The 17,582-nt window shown below is 51.6% G+C and overlaps 2 protein-coding genes across 6 annotated transcripts in view; both read right to left on the bottom strand.

Annotated features, from left to right (window-relative positions):
* The window catches only part of PIGQ (phosphatidylinositol glycan anchor biosynthesis class Q), a 38,888-nt gene extending 26,628 nt beyond the window's left edge, over positions 1-12,260 (bottom strand). The window contains exons 1-4 of one of the 5 annotated variants that reach the window (XM_042037213.1): positions 12,182-12,260; positions 8,061-8,751; positions 2,305-2,436; positions 622-742 (exon numbers count right to left, since the gene is read on the bottom strand). In XM_042037213.1, coding sequence (XP_041893147.1) covers positions 622-742; positions 2,305-2,436; positions 8,061-8,725 — 918 coding nt within the window. In that variant the 5' untranslated portion in view covers positions 8,726-8,751; positions 12,182-12,260. Of the gene's footprint in view, positions 1-621; positions 743-2,304; positions 2,437-8,060; positions 8,752-9,517; positions 11,526-11,811; positions 11,924-12,181 lie in introns of those variants that run through there. The other 4 variants (XM_042037212.1, XM_042037214.1, XM_042037211.1 and 1 more) reach the window with 4 other exon arrangements.
* A 1,700-nt stretch (positions 12,261-13,960) lies between these two features.
* On the bottom strand, positions 13,961-15,679 carry NHLRC4 (NHL repeat containing 4). The gene has a single exon (XM_042037551.1). It carries the CDS (start codon positions 15,166-15,168, stop codon positions 14,002-14,004), a length of 1,167 nt encoding a protein of 388 aa, XP_041893485.1. The 5' UTR covers positions 15,169-15,679; the 3' UTR covers positions 13,961-14,001.
* Between the last annotated feature and the right edge of the window lie 1,903 nt (positions 15,680-17,582).

The following is a 17,582-nucleotide window of genomic DNA, read 5'->3' as shown; positions in this document are numbered from 1 at the left end:
GGGATCTCAGTGGGCAAGAGGAGTTATGTTTAAGAAAATCACAAGACACAGCAAGTTTTCCTAGTTTAGCATCCATACCCCAGAGCTCTTAGGCAGGATTTCAGGTGTTTGTACCCTGACCAGCAAAGCCTTTGGACTTCCCCACGAAACTCCTTTACAAGCACAGCTACACTGCTTATCATGTTTGACTTTCCAGCAGTTAATCAGATTCAACCCAGGTTATGGCTTTTTTTCACCACAATTCATATAGCAACAACCTGAGGACACTTTCTGTTGACTCTGGAAAAAAATAAAAGCACTGTGCCTCCATAACCACCCAACCTGCAGCTGCAGAGCTCTGTCCAAGCCATAATTGTTCCTTTAGGAGCTGGAGGAGCCCTCCCATAAACATCTAATTACTATTCACAGCACATGCAAAGCAGAGCTGAGTTTCTTTTGAGCAGCCCCAACAGGCTTGATTTGAAGATTTCACTGTTCTTGAGAAGACCTAATTTGCATGACTTCACACAGGTCTCTCCGAAACCCTTGTGTGTGAGGCATTGCCTCCTTACAACCACCCCAGGCATCGAGAGCTGGGCAGTGCCCAGAGCAGGTGAAAGGGGATCAGATTTGGCCACTTACATCAGCCACAGGGATGAGAGTGTCAGCAAGGTGACCAATGCGGTTCTTCCTGTACAGCCACGACATCAGCAGTATCCCCAGGGCCACATCAATCAGCAGAGAGACAAAGATGTTGGCTTTCCTGCAGGCAGGGTAGAGAGAAACAGAGCGAGAGAAAAAGGAAGGGCAGTGCTTAATGTTTCAATGACAGTTGTTGGCTTTGCTTATGTAGCACCTTTAATGTCCCAGGGACACCAGGACAACTCACTGAAGAGGAACAATTGCAGAATCTTTTCACGTCCACTGGTGTGCTGCTCATTCTGTGGCCAAGCACAGGACAGGTTTGTTCAGCCTGGAGAGGGGAAGACTGAGGGGAGACCTCACAGCTGTTTACAGCTTCCTCCTGAGGAGCAGCTCCAATCTGTGACAGGGACAGGACCCAGGGAGCGGCTGGAGCTGGGCCAGGGCAGGGTCAGGTTGGATATTAGGAAAAGGCTCTTCCCCCAGAGGGTGCTGGGCACTGCCCAGGCTCCCCAGGGAATGGGCATGGCCCCGAGGCTGCCAGAGCTCCAGGAGCGTTTGGACAGCGCTGCCAGGGATGCCCAGGGTGGGGTTGTTGGGGTGTCTGTGCAGGGCTGGGAGCTGGACTGGATGATCCCCGTGGGTCCCTTCCAGCTCAGGATATTCTGTGATTCCATGATTCTAAACATGGAGCTGCTCAGAACCTGCCACACCACAAAAGCTTTCTTAGCAGGGAGCAAAGAGGGGATTGAAGCCACAAAGAGGAATGTTAGACAGAAAGGTACATACCCACTCAGGGGGATTTACCAATTACCAGTCCTGAGGGCACCAGCACTTGGTGCACCCACACTGAGATCAGATGGCTTTCTGAGGCAAGGCCATAAACAGTGGTTTTGGGGTCATACACAAACCCAGAAGGGCTGCTGAGCTCCCCCTTCCTTGCTTGAGTTTCTGAATGGAATTCCATGACGCGAGTTATTCAGGAAATCAGATTAAACAATCACAGTTACTTTTGGCCTTCAAATCTGCTAATCTATTTTAAGTGTTCCCTGGGAGTCTATTACTGCAGGATCAGAGAACCACACAGAACAAGACTGGCGGTGGAAGAGCCGTAGGGCATCCAATATCTGTCTCAGATCTCTGCTCTGTTCCTCTCACTGTGCTGCATGTTTGCTTTTTCTCTTACACTTTGTTACTGTTCTAACAGTGTAAGTGGAGTCTCTGGTCTGCAGTTTCTGCACAAAAAGCTCCCCCAAAAGAGTGGGTGAAAGAGGGGAGCATTTAAACCTTTCTGCTCTTATGGAAAGTGCCACTGAACACTGATGGATGGCAGTGGTTGACAGCAGCACATGTGAAAGCAATGAGCCTGTGGGAGTAGTGACAGCAAAGCACTCACACATGGGTGCAGTACAAGTTTTTGGGGTGCAATATCCCAGCTGCCTTTCCCAGGCTAGGGATAAAGGCAGGTATCTGGCAAAAAGCATAATTAACATATAAAGATACAAATATATATGCATACAAATACAGTGCAGAGTAAAGATGTGCAAACTAGCAGGGAGTAGAGCAACATGATAGGGTGCAGTGAGGACCTAGTGCTGTCCAGGCATGGGATCCACAGTTTGGGTTCCCCACAGGAGACAGGAATAGAGCCAAGACACACCTAACTTTACATGTACTCCATACCTCATCAGCTGATTTTGGTTTTGAGCCTTCTTGGTGCTGCTGATGACCTGGAGGTGCTGCAGGCGATGTCCCAGCTGCTCACAAGTTGAGAGTTTGCTCCACAAGAAAGACAAAGGCCAAAACTTCAGCACCCTGCAGAAACACATGGGAATGTCTCCTCTTGCCTTTGCCATGCAGTAGGCAGGCCAGCATCCAAAATCCATGCAAAACAGTCAGTGTAAAGTTAAGGTTGTGCAACCAGAGTTGGTGATTAGATGTTAATGACTCTCTGAAAGGTTAACAGAATTAAGGCAGCCTTGCCAGACCAAGACATGCAGACAAGCCAAGCTCTCATTTGCACTCTGTCAAACCACGTGTCTCACGCTTCCAAGGAAGCCACAAGGCAATCCTGATTCCAGCCTCGGTTTTTGGATACATCACTAGGCTGGCACAATGCTCCAGTCTCGAGGAGGGCAGAGTCAAGTTGTGTGTTCAGTGCAACAACACAACACAGTGTAACCATTGCACAAAGCCCAGCGTTACTCATCACAGATCATGGAATGGTTTGGGTTGGAAGGAACCTTAAAGCTCATCCCATTCCACCCCCTGCCATGGGCAGGGACACCTTCCACTGTCCCAGGCTGCTCCAAGCCCCAGTGTCCAGCCTGGCCTTGGACACTGCCAGGGATCCAGGGGCAGCCCCAGCTGCTCCGGGCACCCTGTGCCAGGACCTGCCCACCCTCCCAGGGAACAATTCCTTCCCAATATCCCATCCAGCCCTGCCCTCTGGCACTGGGAAGCCATTCCCTGTGTCCTGTCCCTCCATCCCTTGTCCCCAGTCCCTCTGCAGCTCTCCTGGAGCCCCTTTAGGCCCTTCAAGGGGCTCTGAGGTGACCCTGGAGCCTTCTCCTCTCCAGGTGAACACCCCCAGGTCTCCCAGCCTGGCTCCAGAGCAGAGGTGATCACAAGTCTCTATGTGGTGTGACCCTGGTATAACAAACAGCTGTGCCCTCCATGCAGTTTATGTTCCTTTTTCCCCCTCTTTTCTTTTTTCTTCCACTTGATCTTTCTCTTCTTTTTTTTTCCTTTATTAGTTCCAAATTCCTTTTCCAGGGTCTTCACTTCTACCTTCTCTCCACTGCCTCGCAGTGACCAGCATTATGTAGATAACATAACATTTAGCATTAAATTAGGTTTCAAAGTTAACATCCACATTAGGCTTGTAGGGGAGGAAACAGTCACACGGTTCTTTTCTTATGACTCAGAAGAAAAGTACTAAATGATGATCAATTATTCTGGGGAGTTACTTTTATTACCACACAACCTATAAAGCAAGGACTGTTGGTGGTTTGTGCAGGCTGAAATGACACAGCACTGGGTGCAGGCTGGTCACGGAAACCACAGCAACACATGGCACCAGCTTTGGTTTGGGGGATAAATTCTGATGGGGACATAATTTGGATCACTTCTCTCCTGTACACTGCACTGTAGCCAGTGCAGCTGTTGCACTATTTTCACAGTGTTTCACTGTTTTTTATTACAGGCCCAGGAATCCACAGTCATTTTTAGTCACTTCACCTACTCTCCTGTGCTGCTTTGGCACGGTCTTTCAGGTTACATTCATTTCACACACTACCATCATTCCTTGTATCCTGCTTCACTTTGGCAATTGCCCAGCTGCTTGGATCATTACTGAGCATGGCCTGGAGATGGATGTCCCTGCAAACTGTGCGTGCCTTCCACGGATTTCACCCGGAGCACGCCAGCAGCGGATGCCTCCAGGACACAGGACACAGGACGGGCACACTGGGGTGCCCACCGCCATTTATACAATTCACACCAACCACAAGAGTACAGGTCCTCCAAACCCTGCTCAGTTCCCTGGGGCTGCTGTCCCCTTCCTCCCCACATCCTTCTGTGCACCCTGCTTCGTGCAGAGTTTGTCAGCTTAAGGACCAGAGTGTTGAAGTCCCCCCTTCCCCCTCCCTCCCCATTCAAATTTCAGACACATTGGGTTTGAAACACACGCAGTGTACTGTGAATCATTCTTAATTTGAGGTCTCCAAGTTACTCAGCTCTTCGCTACAGCCTCCCACCTTGGAGACAAATGAATGCACTGTTCCTCAGCTGACTTGTCAGGAGGAGGGAGCTGAGGCGGTAGAGAAAAGAGCACCGTGCAGGGGAGGGAGAGGGGGGTGACTGCTCTGGCCACTGATCACACACACCTGGGCTCACAGATTCACCCAGACACAAGAGCAGACGAGTTTTCCCTTCCAATTATACCCCAGCCCAGTGGTTACAAACTCTGGTGTGGCAAAACTTGACTAGAGCAGAGAATTGCACTTGAAATGCAAAGAAGGGGAAGGAGAAACGCTCTACCTGTGGGATTATGTACAGATGGCTGAAGGTGAAGAATTATGGGCCAAACACCAGCTGCCAGACCCTGTCAGCTCAGGCAGAAAGCAGCAGCTCTGGGGCCCTGTGCTAGACTACACACTCACTGGGTGACAGTCACACCCTCTCTCAGCAGCGAGTGTCTCTCACCATCCACGGCTGCTCCTCAAGCTGGAGGCAGCCAGCCCCCGGGTCAACCCCAATCTGACACCCCTGGGTCACCCCCAATCTGACACCCCTGGTCAAGGGAAAGGACAGGCTGCTGTTGTCTGCCTGGGGAATGTCTTGCACAGGTGGGAATGATTCCCAAAGCAGTCTCATCCTCAGAGCACCACAACATTGTGCACCCACTGCAGCCTGCAATGGTTCAGCTCCTCAGCTGGACACCACGGGCCCAAAACCACATCAGAAGGGTGTCCTTGTCTGTGCTACAACTGACTCTCTTTTCACTCACCACCACAAGCACAACCTCTATTCCACTCACATACTTTCTTTGGAAAGGAAATACATACACATACTTATTGAAATAAAAATACAAACATACTGCAAAAAGCTCAATAGAGCAGCTGCAAGATGTGCTATGGGAACTCTCCTCTCTGGGAGGACTGAGGAAGAAAGCAAAAAATATTCCGTGCGTGGTCTCCTACCCCTTTGCACATCGACTGTGCATTGCCAGAAATACTCCACTTGTTTACCACACAGTTTATAGAACAATTTTCAGAACTTCAATGGAAAACCAACCAGATAAAAAAAACCCAACAAAATCCAGTGATGTTGTGTCATTGCATTATTTAAGCAGCAGGAGATCTTTGGGGTATTTCCAAATATATGGAATTTTAGCACTAAATTAACATAGCCTCCATGAGTAAGTCTTGATTTTCCAATTCAGTTTTTTCCCCAAGAGTGAGAGGGGATTTTTCAGCCATCAGATGAAAATCAATCTTTCCAAATCTGGATTACATGCAAATATTAAGCTCCATTAACCAGAACTCCTGAGTGTTTTCTTGCTCCTTGCTAGAAACTGCAGGAACAGTGCCTCCCTTTGGATGAGGAATTGGAGGTGCTTATAAACAGACGTCTTTTAAAAGAAGCACACAGAATTTATTGCCTCAAGACTAAAACACCCTAATGTCCCCAAGAGCAGAGACCTTCAGGGATAATGGAATGCTGCCCTCAAGTCCCTTTGAGGCAGAATTGCAATGGCAACCCCTTAGTACACGGTGGTGCTGAAGAAATGCCTTAATTCGGGATGTGCAGGACTTGGGAGCGCTGGCTGAGCTTGGAGGGATGGCAGCAACTCTCTCCCTTTTTTCCAACACTGCTGCCCTGCTTCTCCTGTGCAAATACACAACAGGGGCATTTCCAAAAATCCCCAAGCCTCTGCAGCCTGAGAGGACATTGCTGATCTCTTTCTTTGGCCTTTCAAAGCTGACTATCCCTTAACATCACAAAAAAACAGGGAAAGAAAGAAGTCCTGTGACCTGAAGGAGAAAGAACTCAGTAAATCTTATTTTGTGGGATGTTCTGTCCCAGCATGGGGAGGAGGGGACTGGAAGGACACCTGCACATGACATCTTGAACCCTCCCTGCCTCGAGTATGTTGGCATGAAGGGGGTTGTACCACACATCACATGCAAAATGGAACCAAATTCCTCTGAATGACTTACAAGGTCAAGCAGGAGACTTGTTATAAAGCCAGGTACTAACCTCTGCTCTCCAAGATTGATGTTTTAAAACACGAGTAAGGTAAGTAAATACAAAGCTGATACTGTGGGTGAATAAAACAAAGGAGAGAGAAAGCTCTGCCTCCCAAGGCTACAGACAGGCTCAGCGTAGGTTTATGCACAGCAAGTCTTGCATTCTGCCTGCTGGCAGGTACAGCTGGCTGCTGCTCTACCTCAAAACATCCATCCTGGCCCTAGGAAAAGATGAAGTCCGAATTCCTGAGAAGCTGGGTAGCAGCTATCTGGGCCCAACCTGCCAGCTGAGCTTGAGCTCCCACCCTAGGCTTAGACTGCAGCCTCCTGGATGTCTGCAAGGCTTGGGCTTAACCTGACTCCAAGCCTGGCCTCAGTCCTGGCACCAGATGAGGTAGGATCAAGTGAGACCAAGTGCCTGTGCAGAAAAGAATCATCCTATCTGTTGGACGTGGCACACAGACAGAAAAATGACCTTTGGAGCTGACTCCAAATCTTCTGCCCGACCACAAAGTTGTGACTTAGTCACCATTAAGAACCAGTAACACACAGTATCTACAGAGCAGTCCCAGGACACAGGGGTCCTTGATGATATTAGGTTTGGGTCTGAACCTAAATCTCTTCCAATAGTCCAAAACTGGACAGTTTTCCCTTTGTGTACCAAAATGTGTAACCTAACTGCTCAGAAAATCTTTGCATGGGAAGAGTTTCACTGTAATTCTTTTACAACCGTATCACACAATTGGAAACCTGTTAAAAACCTCCATTCCCTTAGGCTGTACTCGAGACGATCTATCCATGAATACAGTAGTAGCTGTTATCAAAATTTCATCAATTCTAGTGTCCCCTTGCAGCTTAGAACCAGAACTCCACCCCCCTCTCTGTCACAACCTCTCCAGGCAGCCTGACCAGGGCAGTGGTGGAATCACCATCCCTGCAAGCATTCAAAAAACATGTGGCACTTGGAAACCTGGGTTAGTGCTGGCCTTGGCAGTGCTGGGTTAATGGTTGGACTTGATGATTTTAGAGGGCTTTTTCAAGGTAAATGATTCCATGATTCTAATTTTCTCCCCTTCGAATCTGCTCAGAATTAGTTTCCAGTCCAAGCACTTGCCACGTGTTACATTTGGAGCACCCTATTCAGGCTCACAGTTGTGAGAACAGGATTTCACCAAGGATTCAGGCTGACCAGCAATCCCTCTAAACTTCTATAAAGTGCCAAGGTTGCAGCACCACAGTCTCTTGGAGAGAGGACAGATTAGAAACAGTATTTGCTGATGTTTCACAGCTGCAGAAGGACTCACAGCAAACAGGGAGGAGGGAGTCCTCAGCTATTGAGCCATTAAGGAGAGCCTCATGTCATTCTGTCAGCCACAGAACAGCCAGAAATCCACTGTTTCAGCTGTGATGAAACTGAAGCACGGCTGAACTATCCCTGCTGCAAATGGGAAGGACATTAATGCCTCCTCAGAAAACCTCCCAGCTCCACAAAGAGCTCTGAGGGAGGCTGTGGCATTGTGTTTTCAGTGGAGCTCCCCAGACTCCAGCAGGACCTCTTGCAGCAGCCTGTTCCAACAGAACAACTTCGTATCACATTTCTCACTGGGGTTGAGCAGTAGTCCAGCAATGCCTAAACACGAATTACATTTCCAGCTGAAACAAGCTGGGTGATGTCACATCCCCTACCTGCTCCTGCAGATCCCAGAGAGCAGTGAGAGCAGGAATGTCAGCAGCATGCAGGCAGGCACAGAGGCCTGCTTCATCAGCTCCACGATGATACTGGCCTCCACCCCATCCGACTGCCAGTGGGTCAGCTTGATGGGCCCCTCGTCGTACCTGTCGGTCATGAACAGGACCCGGCTCCTGGCCACCGTGTCAAAGATGGCCGAGAGCTTTGAGGCATCCTCTGCCCTCTGGCCAGCTGTGTCCAAAGGGGGGTGCAGATGGGAAAGCATGACTTTGCGCTGGTCATAGTACACCAAGATGATTTCTTCCTCCTGAGGGTTCTTAGAGTTTTTCTGAAGGGTAGAACAGCTCCAGAATTTGCTGTCTCCCTCTTTGCTTATCTGAATCCATGGCTCATGGCAGAATATGGTCCCAAGGTCTTCCAGGAACTCACTCAGACTATCTTCTTTCTCCTGTTTGCTGTTGCTCCATGAGCCAAGCACAGAAACACTAACTTTAGTCACACGCTGAACTTCCCCGAGGTACTGCTTCACCTGGACAGGAATGAAGGGGAAGTGCACCACAGCAAGGATGACAGCAGAGTTCTGCTCCGAGATCCAGCGGCCGATCAAAATGCCGCTGTCTGCCGAGGAGCAGCACGACGGAAAGAACACCTTCAGTACCATGACAGTGACCCTGGAGGGACATACACCTGCCAATAAACACAGAAGTTAAACTTGAGGATGGGGAGTAAATGCAAGGAAAATGTGAGCTGGCCAAAGCCACTGGAGAGTAGAACTAAGCATGTTTGAAAACACTAAGCCCAACCACTTGAGTAATGATATTAGTGACAGCCAACAGCCACACACACATTCAGGAGGTTCCTGATGATCTGCAGTCTTTGAAGGTAAGCCTGGAGTTTCCCAGTAAAGCCCTTCTCCAGTCCTGGAGGGGTTTTTTGTGGTGGTACCTGGATAAGCACAGCCCATCAGACCAGCCAAGATCAGGAATTCACCTAGCCTTAGATCTTGGATCCCACACTGGACGTGCTGGAGCACTTCCTAGAGAAGGGACTACATCACAGCACACCATGGTGCCTCTGGGGAGTATTTCCTGCTGCTACCAACAATCAAACACTGGTTCATGCTATAGTCTCCTTTATCACCTCACAGCCCAGAGCTCTGCTCTGTGGCAAACTCACTGAGCAATCTTGATCACATCGCTCAGCTCTTCCCCTCATCTGGAAACTGAGATGATAATTTTGTCAGAAGAGACTACAGTGATTAACTGAAATAGTTTTAATTCATTAGATTCAACAGTCTAAAAGAGGAGAAGCATCTCTGCTTTATCAGTGCTCTTTATCTCCAGTGCTTTTCTCCCATCATTAAGAACACATCTCAATGGCCTTGGGAGACTTTTCCAAAAAGGAGCTTTGAGGCAGTTGACAGTGTCTCTTTAAATAAGGTGGAGGTTTCTACCAGGGATATAATTGCAGTAAGGAGGGCGCTGGCGCAGAACAGGCGGCATCCGGCGCCCGTTGTCCTTTCCTGTCCTTCAGTGCTTTGTTAGGGATGTGAAAACTCCGCAGGCCCCCGAGGCTGCTCCTCTGCGAGGGACCCAGTCAGTTGGAAAGGGAACACAGAGGATATTTACAACACAGAGGGAGGATGCGCAGCAGGAAGGGCCTGGTGGCTTTGTTTTCCTCTCCCTTAGTACAGGAGAGCTGAGCCAGTAAAGCTCAGCAGCTGGCAATTTCCTACAGCATGGAGGGATGGAGCAGCAGCTATAGGGAGTGATTAACCTCTGGGGTTATAGTGGGGTAAACTGGGGAGTTGTGGACTCCCCATCCCTGGAAGTGTTCAGGATCAGGTTGGAAGGGGCTTGGAGCAAGCTGGGATAGTGGAAGGTGTCCCTGCCCATGGCAGGGGGTGGAATGAGATGGTCTGCAAGGTCCTTTCCATGCCAAACCATGCCATGATTCCATGACTCTTCTGAGATCCTGCTTCCTCACAGACTCCAGGTCTCTGAGGTTATCCCTCAGGTCAGAGAGGGAGAAATGAAGTCCCTCTGTGGCCTCCAGATCTTGCTGGGGACTGGAGGATCTCTGGGGCAGTGAGGGCCAGTGCTGGGTGCTTTCAGCACCTGCAAACACTGGGCTTCCAGCACCACACTGCCAACAAAATCCCTCAGGAGAGGGAAGCCTTGGGATGTACTCTGCAGTTTTGCAGTAAAAGGGAAAATTCAGTCCAAGCCAAAACATCAAAGGCAGCCTCTGTGATGTTTTTCCTACTGAAGGAGGGACAGTTGTTGCGAGTATTGCTGTGAAGGACTCTCAGTGTCTGTGCACAGCTGTCCTTAAAGGTCTGTCCATCCACTGGAAATTTCAGAGAGGAACTGTCAACTGACTCTTCATACACACATTTATTTTTCACTGAGATTGTTTTTAAAGATAGCCACAATCCTCTGGGAAAACTTCTCATGGAACAGAAACACTTCTCACCCTTATCTTCTCTAGTTTGTGAGTTTTTCCTGTTACACCTTCCCCAACTTTTTGAATTAACATAGTTTCATGCACCCAACTACCCTAGCTATAGCTCAGGTCAAATGATCTGCCCTTTGGATGCTGGAGACATGGCAGAGAAGACTCTGATATGATTTTCAGGCTGTACAAAATATCTTGACACTTGAAAACCAGCTGATCAACTATTGTTATGTTAATGTGTCTCGTATTCCCAAATCCATGACTTGTCGTGCATCCACCTCACTCATTTCAATAGACTGATTGAAACATCAAATGTCATCACAGTCAACTGTTTCACTGCTGCTAATTTTAACAGAAAAATCCCACCAATGCTCATGCAGTGCTTGCTCATCAAGCGCCTAAAATCTTCCAGATCCACCTATTTCTGCTGAAAACATCCATCTTTCCCTGAGAGCATCAATGCAATGATCTCAAGGTCACCAAAACCAACAAAATAAACGCCACCTAAAATGTGTTAATGCAACCAAAAAAAATGAATACAGGACCCCAGGACTGATTAATTCCAGAATTTTTGTTAGAAAAGCAAAGGTGAACGGTGGGATGTGGCCATGGTCTCACCCCAGAGGCTGTCCTGTGGCCACACGGTGTCAAGGGGGACTGATTCAACAGCAAATCCACACCTGAGCATCCCACTTGTAGGGGGATTAGGGCCAGGATATAAAGAATCATAGAACCATGGAACTGTAAAGGTTGGAAAAGCCCTCGGAGAACATTGAGTCCAGTCATTCCCCTAGCAGCAGCACCATCACCACTAAACCATGTCCCCAGGTGCCACATCCACAGGGCTTTTTGAACACTTCAGGGCTGGCATTCCACCACTGCCTTGGGCAGCCTGTGACAGTGCCTGACCATGCTTTTCGTGAAGAAATTTCCACACCTATCCTATCTATGTTCAAACTAAACCTCTCCTGGCACAATTTAAAGACATTTCCTCTTATCTTGTCCCTTGTTCCCTGAATCCGACCCCCCCCCGGCTGTCCCCTCCTGTCAGGGACTTGTGTAGAGCCACAAGGTCCCCCCTGAGCCTCCTTTGCTCCAGGCTGAGCCCCTTTCCCAGCTCCCTCAGCCGTTCCTGGTGCTCCAGCCCCTTTCCCAGCTCTGCTTCCTTCTCTGGACCCGCTCCAGCCCCTCAGTGTCGCAAGGGCCCGGCGCTGCCCCCGGCCCACCGGGGCCTCCCCGGTGCCCGCGCAGGCCCCGCGCCCGGCCCGGCCCGGCCCGCTCCGCTCCTACCGCCGGCTCCGCTCCGCCGCTTCCGCCCGCGGTTGCTCGGAGACGCCGCTGCGGCCGGGCCGTGCAGCGGGACGGGCCCGGCCGGCGCCGTCACCCGCCGCCCGCGTTCCGCTGTGCCTCGGCTCCCCGCTCCCCGCTCCTCGCTCCGGTCTGTCGAGCCCCGCCGGCCCCGCTCCCGGCAGCGCCGCTCCCCGGGCTCGTCCCGGCGCCTTCCCGCGGGCCCCGAGAGCGGCGGGGCCGCCTGAGCCGCGCGATAAGGAGCGGCAGTGCCCCCCGCCTCCCCTGCCACCGCCCGGCCTGGAGCGGGGCCAGGGGCTCGGCTGTGCTCACGGGACGCTGTTGGCTCCATCCCCACAGGCCAGGGGCTCACCTGTCCTCACAGGACCCCGTTGTCGTCTGTTCCCAAAACCGAGGGCCTCCGCTGTTCTCCCGGGACCCTGCAGTCCCTCATTCCACAGGCCAGGCTGTCAGCTCTTCTCATGGGATGCCACTGTCCATGATCCCCCATCCCCAAAGTCCAGGTCTCACCTCTCTTCACAGGACCCTGCTGTCCCTCATCCCACAGGCCAGGCACTCACCTTTCCATGGGAGACCACACTGTCCTTCATCCCCAAAGTCCAAGGACTCGCCTTTCCTCAGGGAACCCTGTTGTCCCCCATCCCACTTGCAGGGGGCTCAGCTGTCCTGATGGGAGCGTCTTGACCCCCATCCTGACTGCCTCAGTGGATGCCTGGCCCAGCAGAGGCCCACGGGTGCCAACAGGTGCCCAAGAGCTTTGTCCTGTGATCCAGCAGTGGGTCAGGGTCAGCGAGCTTGGAAAGATGCTGGGCAGCATGAGGGGGTCCCCACATGGAAAGAGAGAGCAGGTGCAGAAGTTGGGGTGGGCTAGAGAAAAGGTTTGGGATGCTATTTTTGTTGTTGGATGCCACAGAATTGGAAATAAGCTGGGGGAGATTTGGTTTTCTGGGAGCTCAGCTTCCTGGGATGGGACAGGCTCATCCCCCCATTCCTGCAGACCATGCAGCCCCCCTCCCTGCTGCTGCCTCACTCTGCACGGAGAGGGGTCTTGGAGGGCACCACGAGGTGTCTGTTGTGTTCAGTGCCTGTTCCAGGGCCAGGAGGGAGCAAGACCCTCTCCAGGGATCATGTGGGATGAGAGGCGTGACTTGGGTCTGGGATATCAGCAGAGACCGGGGAGTCGTTGAGCGCCATGCCCACACGGAGGGCTGGAGTGGGGAGAGGAAAACGCCCGTTCCTGTGCCGGCACACCCTGCCCGCCTTCCCCTGGCCGCTGCCGATAAAGGCAGCGGACGTGGCTCTGACCCCTCCTCTCCAGAGCACAACAAGGCAGCTCCAGCCGCAGGACGCGGGGCAGTGTGAGGAGTTCCACGTTTCCATATGGAATTTGCTCCATGCAGTGGTTGTTGCTTCCCTGTAGAGGTCAGGAATGCAGCACAGAAGGAGGTACCATCATCTTACCCTTTTCCTGAAGTCTGCTGCAGACCCAGTGTGCTGTTCTCTGATTGCAAAACCCTCCCTAATAATTAGCCTGGGAATGAATTAGTATGGACCAGTTGTCATCATGCCAGGCTGGACAGGGCTTGGAGCAACCTGGTCTAGTGGAAAGTGTCCCTACTCATGGCAGGGTGTAGATCTAGGTGATCTTTAAGGACCCAATCCAAACCATTGTGTGATTCCATGATTCTGTGATAGAACATGGACTTCCAGCATGGCCTTACCCCTCCGGTCATGCTCTGGCATCAGGAAGATGGGACCATGGCACACCAAAATCATATGGAGAGAGGAGAAATACTTATATTAGCTTTGGAAAACACACAAGGAATAGAGGGTGTGCTGATAACAAGTTTGCCAAAGCACCAATGCAAGGCCAATTCTGAGTAGCTGGGTCATCCTTTAGGTACTCCGGTGGGTCCAGAGCTGGTCTAGTCCTGGGAGAAGCTGGAGACCATCAGGCAGTCAGGTCTGGGGCGATGTCCCATCCCTGCAAGTGTCCAAGGCCGTGTTGGACGAGGCTTGGAGCAACATGGTCTAGTGGAAGGTGTCCCTGCCCATGGCATGGGATGGAATGAGATGGTCTTTACAGTCCCTCCCAACCCAAACCATTCCATGATTCTATGACATGAATCTGTGGGAGCAGTGGAGCTCTCAGCCCACCTACAGACCCACAGCTCAGCAGGGCTGCAGGGGAACCACCCTCCCTCCCCATCTGGATGTTTGGTTGGGGCCAGCACATGGTGCCCTAGCATTGGTGGGTCTGTATGGGGACCTCACACAGTACTTGAAGACTTTGACACAATTCTCCACTGTGTCTGCCACGAAGAGGTGCCCAGAGGAGGAGCAAGCCATGCCAGCGGGCCTCCGCAGCCCTGTGGACACCAGGCAGATGGGAGCTCCATGCTCTGGGAACAAGTGGACTGTACGGCGCTGCTCATCTGCCACCAGGATGCTGCCATCCGTGTCCACGCAGACCCCAGCAGGGTTGCCAAACTGGTGTCCGTATTTGCTGCTGAGGGAGCAGAGGAGCTTACGGCTCCTCATGAAGACCTTGACGTCTCCACACTCCTCGCTCACCACAAAGCCTCCACCAGGCACCGGACTGACGTAGCGAGGTCCCTGCAGGTTGGGGACAGAGCGGACATTGAGTGTCCTGAAAGCATGGTCCAGAGCAAAGCTGTGCACTTGGCCTTGTGCATAGTCTGCTACCAGGATCTTGCCCACGGAGTCTACTCCAATACCCCTGGGGGAACCACCCTTCCTGACCTTTATCCATTCCCCCTTGGAGAGGCTGGTGTGAGGGTTGAAGACCCAGATGGCTTCATTCACCATGTCAGCTACAGCCACCATTCCCATCCTAGTCACAGTAACATCTTCTGGCAAGAAAATGCTGCCTCCCTTGCCCGTCTGCTGGCAGCGCAGGGACCGCAGTGTGTGGCCTGTGCTGCTGAGGACGTGGACCCAGGGAGCACTCTCAGCTGTCACGTAGATGGAGCCATCCGGGGAGCAATGGATTCCACTGACACCCCCATAGCGGCTGCCGGTGGGGTTGGGAATCTGCTGGACCAGCTCATCCTGGCAATAGCAGAGGAGGTTCTTGATGTTGTCCAGATCTCCACACAGGCTTTTGGCCTTATCTGCCAGCTGGTGGACCTGGTGCTGGGTCACCATGCCCATGCCACGCTGGCTGTGCAGCAGCGGGCTGGCTGACTGCAGCGTGGCAAATGACTTCAGCTGGAGGCTGTAGATGGTTTTCAGAAGCTTCTCTTTTGTCTGGCTGGTCTCCAGAGTGTCGTCCATGACAAATCTCTTGTCCCTGTTTGGGGGAAGCAGTAGGACCATGACTGTCCCTGCCTGCTGCCATCTCTGGGGCCATGCTATGGTGCTTGCTATCTACCCGGGATCAAGGCATTGGTGCTAGTCTGGATTCACTTCATGCCAGAGAGACCATGTCACCTTATTGCCAGCTAATTATGAAATAAGGACAAATAAGGACTATGGCACAGCAATGAAAGAGTCACCAAGATGGATTTGCAGCTGGAGGAGCCAGCAAAAAGGTCCAACAGCTCCAACAGCTCAACTGGTGTAAGATGTGGCCCGAAGATTTATGTGTAAAGGTGAGCCCTGTGTGTGAACATATTGAATGGGACCTCAACCTCTCCAGTTCCTGAGATGGTGGCTTCTTTCAGGTCTTTAACACTTGTTACTCCTATTTTCTGTGAGCCTCATCTCTCCAAACCAAGCTCGACCCATGATTAGATTTGAGTCACTCAGGGTGACCATTCCTCAACTCCCACATGTGTCAGATGTCACACGTGGCCAGTGCATGTCTTCGCTAATGGCAGCTCCTTTCCCATCCAAATAGTTTCATAGAATCACAGAATATCCTGAATCAGAAGGGACCCACAGGGATCATCCAGTCCAACCCTGGCCCTGCACAGACACCCCAACAACCCCATCCTGGGCATCCCTGGCAGCGCTGTCCAAACGCTCCTGGAGCTCTGGCAGCCTCGGGGCCGTGCCCATTCCCTGGGGAGCCTGGGCAGTGCCCAGCACCCTCTGGGGAAGAACCTTTCCCTGATATCCAACCTGACCCTGCCCTGGCCCAGCTCCAGCTGTTCCCTGGGTCCTGTCCCTGTCACAGGGAGCAGAGATCAGCACCTGCTGATTAAGTTACCTCTGAAGTAGCCAACAACTTGTCAGGGAGAAAAGGGGAGGTTCTGCTCTGAAAGATAGATTCAATCTTCACCATTTTCTCAGACATGAGAACCACCATGAGAACCCAAATTCCTGTTTTGCTCACTCTCACTCTGTTTTAAAACCAGGCAGCAATGGGAGCCCAGCTTTGCTGTGTCCTGCCCAGGCCTGGCTGGAGTATGGCTTATAACACACAGCCAGGAGCTGGCAAGGGAAATGTTAAGAGAAATATGACCTCATTAAAGCTCCTGGAGAGGCACAGCTTCACTTTGCTTTAAATGTGATTATAATTAATATTATAATGGGCACACTTGGCTGTTTTGAGTTGTTTGCAAACCATCACTCCACTTTTATTGCCCCATGTCCCATGATTGCCTGGATCATGTGCTCTATGCTGCTCACAAAAGTGACATTTCCCCAGACCACAGCTGAAGAAAGCTAAGGCATACGGTGCCAAATAGTCCTTTTCATGTGCAAACACTACAGCTATCTAAAAGCCATCCCTGAATAATTGCAGAGCTATTAAATGCAAATATATGATGGCGGGGATGAGAGAATACAGATGGAAATCTGATTCCTGCTGGTTTTGGGGCCTGGGAACAGCTTTTTCCTCCCCATGGTGTTTTTTTCTTCCCCATGGTGGTTAAGCCTTATATCTCCAGCAGCAGAGATCTGCTTGGTGGAAACAAGCCCTCCACATCTCAGGACTGCTTGTCAGGGTCCTCCTTCAGAGCTGGACAGAGTCCTCAATCCAAGAAACTGGATTTTACAGATGGGGAAACTGAGTCACTGCCAGGGAGAAATGTACTAACTGCCACATCAGGAGCATCTACCTCGCTTCCTGGGCACTGGACACCCAAAGCTGCCATCAGACCCTTGATGGTGTGTCCTGAGCTTAGTTTGAGCTGCTTGGGGTCCAAGCCCCAGAAAAGGGCTCTGACACTGTCCCCCACACAGCTCAGGCCAACCACCTGTGGCTACGAGCCCAGCCCCACAGATCCTGTACCTCAGTCCTGCTGTCCTGGGGGCTGCCTGTCCTTCCCTGGCAGCGCTGCCCTCCCACCGGCTCCGTCCTGCTCCCTCGCCGGGCTCAGGGCAGTGGGACCGAGGGATGTTGTGTTGTTAGTGACGGGCGATTGCCCTCAAGTCTGGGTAAACACAGCTCCTTGTGCTGACAACCAGAAGCAGCAAGACAAGGGCTGATCCACACGGTTTTTACTCCCTGCTGGTCTCCTGCCCAGAAACAAGGTGCCTTTCCCCCAGGATCAGTCTGTGTCCCACCTGCCTGCTCCAGCCAGAGGGAGGCACCCAGCTGCAGGGGTGATGTGGGGTTTTTACGTAGAGGCAAAAGGGCTGATTTGCTGCTCCTCACTCTTGGCAGCTGCTGGGGGGGCACAGGGATGCTCACACTGTGAATCAGGGCTCCTCACAGCTTCATCACTGCCTCCCTGTGTGCCCCAGCCTGAGCACAGTGCAGGTGTGTGCCTCAGTCTCCTCTCTTACATAAAGAAGACTGGTGAATTTTGCCATGTCAGGCTTTGAGATGCAGTGATGGAGAA

The sequence above is a fragment of the Corvus kubaryi genome, unplaced genomic scaffold (assembly GCF_017639235.1).
Source record: "Corvus kubaryi isolate FWS band 111438036 unplaced genomic scaffold, C.kubaryi_AGA036_p1.0 37387, whole genome shotgun sequence".
NCBI lineage: Eukaryota > Metazoa > Chordata > Aves > Passeriformes > Corvidae > Corvus > Corvus kubaryi.
This window is presented reverse-complemented; position numbering and strand designations above follow the sequence as displayed.

Coding starts and splice junctions, on each gene's coding strand:
- NHLRC4 (XM_042037551.1), bottom strand. CDS start 15,168: ATGGTCCTACTGCTTCCCCCAAACAGGGACAAGAGATTTGTCATGGAC.